Genomic DNA, 9066 nt, shown 5'->3' on the forward strand with positions numbered 1-9066 from the left:
TTTTGAGGCGCCATGTGAGGAGGTAGAAGCATACTAAACCCTTTAACTTTGGGGGACCCAGTTTCACTCACGCAATCACAGATGGAGACGACGATGCTGTGGATCTTTACTTTCATCGCCATGAAGTCGGGAACATCTTGCATCACCAGGATCATTTCGTCTAGACCAATACTAAAGGAGAATACAGGTGCTTGTCCTCTCTTCAGGGGGCAACATCACCCATGTCCGGGTGGGACCTTTACATAATTTCGAATTGTAAAAGGGTAGGCTGCAACCCAAACAAATCAATTCCGTAAGCCATCGGTACATGATGCTGAGGACTATTTCTGGTAGAACAACCTTGAAACCAATCGAAAAGATGAAAAGCTACACTGACAACTGTACATTGGTTTTTGAATAAGCCGAAATGTGGCAGGGGCTATACCGTGCCGCTTATACTATCCAATTCTGATATACTTATGTAACCTGATTAAGTTTCCATATTATCCCCAACAAGAGTACTGGAATGGGTACCTCTCAAATCAAAAGACGCAGCAGAGAACTGACAGGCCAAGAGACAGGTTGAAATTACCTTTAGCCCACCGTTTGGATCTCCTTTCCCCGAAACCGAGATTCCAGACTCCGGAAGGCGTGGGGAGTCGCGGGGAGAGAGGAGCATCTCAGTGGGGGTTGAAAGCTGAACAGGGGACATGCCAATAACCGGCAAATCCTTTCAGAATTAGTTGCTACTGTCAAACGACAGTTCAATCCTGACAAGGATTGTCACTGGCGAGCTCATCCTACATGATTCAGCGTCCAGTTGGTCTTTTGGTTCCACAACTTGGGAAAATGCTTACTGAAGCCCCTGTCTCGTTGCTAAGGTAGAGGTAAGTTTCGCTAACTTCCCATACTGGGAACCGTCGCTCTTGGTCGTAATGGGTGCTGTTATTCCGGACCAAAGGGGTTTGAATATTGAAAATTATGTATTCTCTTGAAACACAATTGTTTGCATGCTTCATCTCATTGTCGTTCACCACAAAATTGACATCATAAGTATAGTGATACCAGATGTTAGTACTTGATAAACAGGATTTGTACAATGTGGCTGTTAAAGTGAGCGCCGAGACCTCGAGCAGGACGTGGTTCTTCCTGAAACTCCTTGTAAGCCCAACGTCCCATTACAGCCGCCTGTAGAATGCTGTTAATCCTGGTAAACAGAAGTTGCTTACAGCTAGCCGGCCCTGTCAAGATAGACCTGTGCCGTGACACTTGTGGCTTGGCAGTGGTTCTGCGTGAAAAATTCAGCTTGAAAGGCGCCTCCTCAAAACTGAAACCTAATTTCCATCCCCTTGGAATAACTGCCGCATATTCATAGCCTACAATTATATACAATGTCAAGGCAGACATCGACAAGGCTGTCATTCTCGCGAACCCTTCCTAAAATGAGTGGCTTTCTGGCATTGGTTTACCAATAGATTGAGAGCGCCACAACGACCATTCGCACAAGCTTTGCAAGATTCTGACCCTACAACAGTAAGGAATTTCTTTTTGGGCTTTTCTCTTACGACAAAATGGCTGAAAATCCAAAAGGTTCGGTGTGCTGATACATCCTGTCAGTTCAGCCCCAGGGAATAATGCAATCTACACAGAGACCATGGCCCTCTTCTTGAGCCTTTAACGATATTCCACCTACTGGCTGCCAATGCTGGCTTTGCTGTAGATGTAACGACTGAGCGACCAAAAACCATTACCGCTCTGCGGCCTGTCGCCAAGATACAGGCTAAATAAAAATCTTTGAACGGTTCACGTTGATATGGTTGGAATGGAGCAAGTGCTGTTGCGGACAAAGGGAGGGGGGAAAGACATTGTATCGTGCCATGGGCTCCACGCAAAATCCTCGGGCTCTCAAGGATTCATAGCGAGGGACCCACAAAGACTATCGTGCCAAGAGAACCGTTCCTCGCCCCTAGCAAAAAGGTAGAAGTTAGTATTCACCTATCCACTTATTGTCTCCTTTCCTTGCATTTGCACGAGGAGAAGAATCTTCTGCTTACTATACTTTCCCTGATCCAGACTTTTACATGCTGAACAGCTGCAAAGGTATCTAGACCACTTTCTTTTTATACATTATTGTGCACAAGGTGTTGTCAATCTTCATGCTGATTTTATTAGAACTTTACGAGCCATATGTTTTATCCCCGCATCGGAGACATACAAGCCCTGTTGAATCATATTTGTGACATTCATCAAATCCGGTTTGATTGAGGTCTTCAAACATTCTCCTGAAAACCAAAATCTCCGATCTATACTAGGAGGAGATGACGCCTCCAACATTTCTCGCCCTCGTTCAGCAGTCATGCCCGGCCCAGTACTTTGATACATTGAGATTTTACTCATCGGCTTGCGGTTGCAGATCCCCATATGTCTGACCTGAAATGTCAAATTCCTATTTCGAAATTACCAAGGATGTTGGAGACCTACAAACTCACCCCCACCGACCACCGTTAATTCGATCTTCCTGACAGGAGGGGCACATGGGAATGAAGGACGGCTCATAGGTATGAGAATATTTCATTTACGGCAGTTTGAGTAATATTAATCGTACTCATCCATGGCATTGCGCAGCCCTTGAAGCTTTTATTCATCGAATTGAGACTATCCTGCGTTATACACTCCGTTTGGAACCTGTGATGAAGGGCAAACTATATATGTTGCACTTGGATATTTAATTTGTATCCAGCCCCATGTTGAGGATATAACAGCATACTTTCTTTTCCAAATTAACATAGTTCTTTTGGTGTCGCCCCTGGGAGGCTTGAAACTTTCCTGCTTTTTTCTTTGTTTTTCTTCTTCTTCTTCTTCTTCTTCTTCTTCTTCTCTCTCTCTTTAATCTTCCAATTCTTATTTTGTTTATCTGATTATGAGGCTTTTCAAAGCTCTGAAGGCGCTTCCCTTGCTAAGTGCAGCACTAACCAGCGCAGGCGAGATCGAGAGACGGGATTTCTGTCCAAATGGCCAATCTACTGTGCAGGTTCATGTGTCTAGTCAAATTATCGAGTACCCGGTCTATGTCAGCACCGTGATTAATGCTCCTACAATTATCAACATTTGGAATGGTCCTACGTATAACATTTACAAACCTACCACATTTATCACCAATGTTTGGGCAACATACACCGAGACCAAGACATATACCGTGTACGTTGGAGGCTTATGTCTGAGAATTAGAGGGAAGGGCGACTGCTAACGTGAAGCAGAACTACTACTACATCTGTTCCACAAACCGAAATCGAAACTTCGAGCGAAACAACTACAACGACAGTATCCGGCTCTACCCTGACGACAAGCATTTCGGGATCAGCCACTACTGTTACACTCTCCGGATCCACTGTAACCACTACTTCGGTCTCTACCATTTCAGAGTCGGTCAGCACGACCACCATCTCAGGCTCCTCTAGTACCCTAACAAGTGCTTCAACTGCGTCTGTTTCAGTCAGCACCTCAACCATCTCCGGATCAGTTAGTACCACAACTGTGCCCGGCTCGGTCAGCACCTCGAGCATCTCCGGATCAGTTAGTACCACAACTGTGCCCGGCTCGGTCAGCACGTCGACTCTTCCAAGCTCAATAAGCGTCAGTGTTAGCACAGTCTCTAGCTCATCGGCCTCCAGCGCCTCGGCCGAAACTTTTATCCTTGCTATCGAAACAGCAGTACCCGCAAGACAGGTTCGACGGCGACAGGCGACAGTTAATACATACATTCGAGCGGATGGGTCCACTACTTCGGACTGCCGCGGTGCCAGCATTTTTCAGATCATTGGTGGACAATTGTTTTCAAATGGAGGTTATATTTCAACCAATGCAACGAGCTATTCCATATTCTCAATTGGCTTGGGTGCACAATACAGCACAACCTTTTCCGCAACCGCGTCGAATATCATTTGGAGTAATATTGCATTCGCAAACCTCTATGCATCCTTTTATCTCTCGCCATCTCTTGACGTCTTCGCATCATTCCAGGGAAGTGTACCAGAAGATTTTGTAGCTGGTTCTCTGGTGTATTTTGATCGTAAGTAGTCGTTCAGCCCTCATGGGAATCATTCACTGATGGAATTTTCAGCGGCTTCATGCCCTCAAACATCCTCGATTTCATCTTTGCAGTCCTCGACCGTTTCTTCGAGTACATCAAGCCCAATCCAGTCTTCATCAAAGACCTCAGCATCGAGCCTTTCAAGCAGCAGCATTGAAAGTACATCAAGTTTTGGCAGCAGTTCAACCTCCAGTTCGGTCTTTTCATCAAGCAGCGCCGTTCCAAGTTCATCTAGCTCTTCCAGTAGTTCGACCTCCAGTTCGGTCTTTTCATCCAGCAGCGCCGTTCCAAGTTCATCTAGCTCTTTCAGCAGTCACTTCTCTAGCTTATCCTCACATTCAAGCAGCGTGGCGTCGATTTCATCCAGTTCCGGTATCTCTAGCGAGCTATCTTCTGTTTCATCCGTATCGACAAGTATCAGCTCATCGCTGAGTTCAAGTATCTCCAGATCCAGTGCCATACAGAGTTCAAGTCTTGGCTCTTCAAGCTCATCGGGCTCCAGCTCTTCTAGCAGTATATCATCCCTGCCGTTAAGCTCGTCGAGCTCTGTGTCTACAGTGTCAAGCTCATTGAGTAGCATTTCCTCCGTCATCACCAGTTCCTCGTCGCCAATATTTTCAAGCCAAGCATCATCAACTTCACTGAGCCTGAGTTCCAGTCTATCCAGTGTGTCCAGTACACAGGTCTCATCCAGTACCATTTTTTCAAGTCAGACAGCCTCGTCCAGCTCGTCCTCTCTCAGCTCTGCAAGTTCAACGAGCTTTCTCCTGAGTGCTAACCCAACTGGGTCAGCTTTACACAAGAGACAAGGGACAACGAGCAACTATGTCATGAGTTCTGGGGACACAACGGATGACTGCACTGCGGCAGGAATTTTTACCCTCATGGATGGGCAATTATTTAGCGAAGGGAAAATAATATCTGCTGACGGCGATGGTTACGCACTTTTTGCTATTGATCAGGGTGGCCAGTACACCACCACCTTTTCTCTTGGTGTAATTTCGCTCACGTGGTCAAATCCTGCTTTCTCAAGCTTTTTCGCGACATTCTACCTGTCCGAGGGTAAAGTATATGCAGCCTTTGAGGATGGAAATTCTCCTGCTGATGCAGTTGAGGTCTCCCTCAACTTTTTACCCAGTAAGTTAAGGAAAAGAAAGCTTTAGGCACGTACTTACTTGCTCTCTAGCATCTTCATGTGGCAATGTCACTAGCTCGAGTGTTGCTAGCTCGTCAATAGCGACTGTTTCATCATCGAGCGCAACGTTTTCGACATCACCCAGCTCTTCCATCAATACATTTTCAAGCAGCCAATCGGAGCCCTTAAGCTCACCTACATCATTTTCGACATCCACCTCAAGTCTTGCAACTTCAAGTATTCCCAGCGCCTCATCTAGCTCAAGCAATCTATTCAGTAGCACCTCAATCAGCTCGGGCATATCTACTGGAAGCACTTCCGTTTCAAGTTCTAGCAACGGCTTCACTAGCAAAAGCTTGAGTAGGAGCCTCAGCAGCAGTAGTTTATTTTCTATAAGCAGCTTTAGCTCACGAGCGCCCTTCAGTAACAGCAGTAGCCAAGCTCCAACCACTGCTTCCAGTAATAGCATCCCACAAAGCTCCAAGTCACTCATCAGCAGCACGCGTGCAACAAGCCTTAGCACTATCTCAAGCGAAACCTCCTCCGTAAGTAGCTTGAGCAGCTCCGGAAGCACGTTAGAGCCCAGCACCAGCTTGGGTAGCAGTTCTATTTCTTCAGCAAGCATCTCCGGAGGCTCTTCCAGCAGTGCTCTGAGCAGTGTCAGCAGCTTAAGCATCAGCGCTATTACCTCCAGTAGTACGGTTCAAAGTTCCTCGAGTCATTCTGTTGTGATACCAAGCAGCAGCTCGAGTGGAACTCAAGCGAGTGCGAGCATCTCCTCACTCTCTTCTTTCAGCCACTCAACCATTTCGGCTTCCTCGGCAGCATCAAATGCACATTCTAGCTCCACCATATCTGCCAGCAGCACCATTCAATCCAGTGTTAGTGGCACTTTCTACGTGCTAGTTTCTCCAACGGTGGAAGTCAATAGCTTGCGAAAACGTCAAGAAATCTCTCTGGCATATCTCGGTGACAATGGCAGTACAGTTGAAAGCTGCAATGATGCCGCAAGATATTCCATAAACGATGGGCAACTGATAGGTGCAGGTGGTTCAATTTCAACCAACCCCGGAACAGATAGCCAGCTTCTTATCCCCCTTGACCCGGCTGGATCTATTGCCCAAACATGGAGCATGGTCGCAGATATCCTCATCTGGTCCAATCCAGCATTTCAGCTCGGCGTTGCTGAATTCTGTGCTTACTCAAATGAGGGCCAAGCATTTGCTGTCCTGAATGGGAGCACTCCTTTAAGTTGTAATTTGGTTGCACTCGTCGCGCTGCCAGGTAAGTTGATTTTTGAGCTTCACTTTAATACCAATCACTAATCTCGGTTTACTTATCCCTGCTAGAGTCACAATGCCCAACGAACACGACAGGCTCTAGCACCAGTTCTCCACCGATTGGCTCGACAAGCTTGGCATCTGGCGCATCATCTAGCCACACATCAGGTTCATTCTCAGCTTTGTCAAGCTCATTATCAAGCCTTACACCCATTTCCAGCTTCTCAACAAGCCAAACGGCCAGCATCACAGTACCCACCAGTTTACAATCTACTCCCGTGTCGGTTTCTTCATCGGGCCTTCCTAGCTTCAGTTCTAGCCCGTCATCAAACGCAGCTTCTTCCCTCCTATCTAGTCTCTCTTCTATTTCATCTTTGGGCTCTTCGTCCATAAACCCTTCCAGCTTACCCTCTGCGGCCTCTTCCAGTCTTTCATCTATCACGACCTCGATCATTTTGCCCTCAAGCGCTCTTTCCAGCTTTCTTTCAAGCCTAGAGTCGAGCCTCTCAGCGAGTCTGACGTCTGGGATCTCCGGGATCTTATCGGTGTCGTCTCGACTTCCATCTGGGGGTTCATCTGGGGGTTCATCTGTATCACCATCCGGTCTCCCTTCGAGCTCGATCGGTATACTGTCGAGCATAAGCGGGGCTTCTTCAAGCCCGATTGCAACTGCGAGCTCGTCTTCCACCGCAACTATATCTGTGAGCACATTGTCATCTGTGACATCTCTCCCAAGTTTCAGTGGAAGTTTCTCTACAACCATCTCAGCGAGCACCATCTCAACCTCTTCAACATCAGGTACAGGCGATAATGGTGGGAATATTCTGAGTGTTGGGCTCGGACTATCAGGAACGCAGACATATGTAGAAATTGGAGTAACAGTCCCTGCTATACTTACAACATCCTTGTCCGTCGGTGTGCAGGGACCAGTCACCCTTCCCCCTGTGGCCAGCGACAAGATCAATGTTGGAATCGGATTAGGTGGCGTTGACATTGGAGTTACAGTTCCTGGGATCATTACTACGACATTGGTGGCTGCCCTTACCCAGACTCCAACAACAACAACAACAACAACGCCCCCACCTACAGCCTCACCAAGTAACATCCTGGACGTTGGTCTTGGTGTATCTGGAACCCAGACATATGCTTCCGTTGGAGTCACCGTTCCTGCTATCCTTACCACTTCACTGTCCGTTGCTGTTGATGGGTCTGCCACACTTCCACCAACAGCCAGCGACAAAATAAGCGTCAGCCTTGGCTCAAGCAGTGCATCTGTCGGAGTGACAGTTCCAGGAATACTCACTACAACACTAGTTGTTGCTTTACCAACTACTACGAGCACAACTTCCACCTCAGCAGGGTCTAACGGCAACAATATCCTTGACGTGGGCTTAAGTTCGTCAGGGACAAAGACTTATGCATCCATCGGAGTAACTGTGCCGGCGATTCTGACAACATCTTTGGCAGTTGCTTTTGACGGTCCTGTCACTTTACCACCAGTTGCAAATGATCGAATCAATGTTGGAGTTGGTCTTGGTGGTGCGTCAGTTGGTGTTACTGTACCCGGTATTATAACCACAACTATAGTCGTTGCCCTCACCACTTCAACCCCGACGCCGACAGCGAATCCTACGACGACAACATCAACAGCAGATAACGGAGGCAATATTCTGAATGTTGCTCTTGGGACTAGTGGTACACAGACCATTGCATCAGTCGGAGTGACTGTTCCAGCGGTCCTTACAACCTCACTCGCAGTAGCCCTCCAGGGACCAGTAACGCTCCCGCCTGCAGCAAGTGATCGAATCAACGTGGGGGTCGGACTCAATGGCGTATCAGTTGGAGTTACCGTTCCGCAGATTCTAACAACAACAATTGTTGTTCCATTAGCTGCCACACCGAGTACCTCGACTCCAACAACAACTACCACAACCTCTGCACCTTCGGTAGTGACAACGTTACCAAGCACCGTTACGACGCTTCCAACTGTCGCTCCAACCTCCTCTGTCAATGGCGGGAATATACTCAGTGTAGGCCTTAGTTCATCAGGAACAAAAACCTATGCACAGCTCGGCGTGACCGTCCCCGCGATTCTAACTACTTCCCTTAAGGTCTCCGTTAGCGGTCCTGTAACTCTTCCACCTGTTGCGAGCGATAAGATAAATGTTGGCATTGGTCTGGGCGGCGCTTCTGTTGGTATTACTGTTCCATCCATTATTACTACTACAATTGTAGTACCTTTGGCTCAGACATTATAATCTTGGATCTGTTGGTCCGGATCCACTCATTACTTGTCTACGCACACCCAGGGATTAGAATCGGGAACCCAAGATTTGGGTAGATCTCTATTCAGGCAATGTCAAGTGTATTCTCTTTATCTATTGCAATTATGGAATTCAAGCAGCGGAAGAAATTAAAGCATATATTCCTCTATCAAGCGTGGTTTTTTGAAGAGAGAAAATCGATCAAAAGATGTAGTTGGACTCTCAATGATATATGGCATCTGAATGAGCGATTAAAGAATTCACTCAGAAAGAAATATCCATATGATAGGGCCAGGTTGTAGGGCTAGGGTTATGGTG

At 47.1% G+C, this 9066-nt stretch overlaps 3 protein-coding genes across 3 annotated transcripts; 2 read left to right on the forward strand and 1 right to left on the reverse strand.

The window, feature by feature from the left end:
• Window positions 1–2899: 2899 nt before the first annotated feature.
• On the forward strand, window positions 2900–4056 carry L228DRAFT_264309 (hypothetical protein; the record flags this gene model as incomplete). The annotated part of the gene is made up of 2 exons (XM_018334558.1): window positions 2900–3177; window positions 3237–4056. 2 exons carry the CDS (start codon window positions 2900–2902, stop codon window positions 4054–4056), a joined length of 1098 nt encoding a protein of 365 aa, XP_018191422.1.
• A 56-nt stretch (window positions 4057–4112) lies between these two features.
• On the reverse strand, window positions 4113–4769 carry L228DRAFT_264310 (hypothetical protein; the record flags this gene model as incomplete). Its single annotated transcript, XM_018334559.1, has 2 exons — window positions 4113–4366; window positions 4406–4769. 2 exons carry the CDS (start codon window positions 4767–4769, stop codon window positions 4113–4115), a joined length of 618 nt encoding a protein of 205 aa, XP_018191423.1.
• A 130-nt stretch (window positions 4770–4899) lies between these two features.
• On the forward strand, window positions 4900–8742 carry L228DRAFT_264311 (hypothetical protein; the record flags this gene model as incomplete). The annotated part of the gene is made up of 3 exons (XM_018334560.1): window positions 4900–5206; window positions 5256–6488; window positions 6554–8742. The coding sequence occupies 3 exons, from the start codon at window positions 4900–4902 to the stop codon at window positions 8740–8742; spliced, it is 3729 nt and encodes a 1242-aa protein (XP_018191424.1).
• Between the last annotated feature and the right edge of the window lie 324 nt (window positions 8743–9066).

Source organism: Xylona heveae, assembly GCF_001619985.1.
Source record: "Xylona heveae TC161 unplaced genomic scaffold L228scaffold_1, whole genome shotgun sequence".
In the NCBI taxonomy this organism is placed as follows: domain Eukaryota; kingdom Fungi; phylum Ascomycota; class Xylonomycetes; order Xylonales; family Xylonaceae; genus Xylona; species Xylona heveae.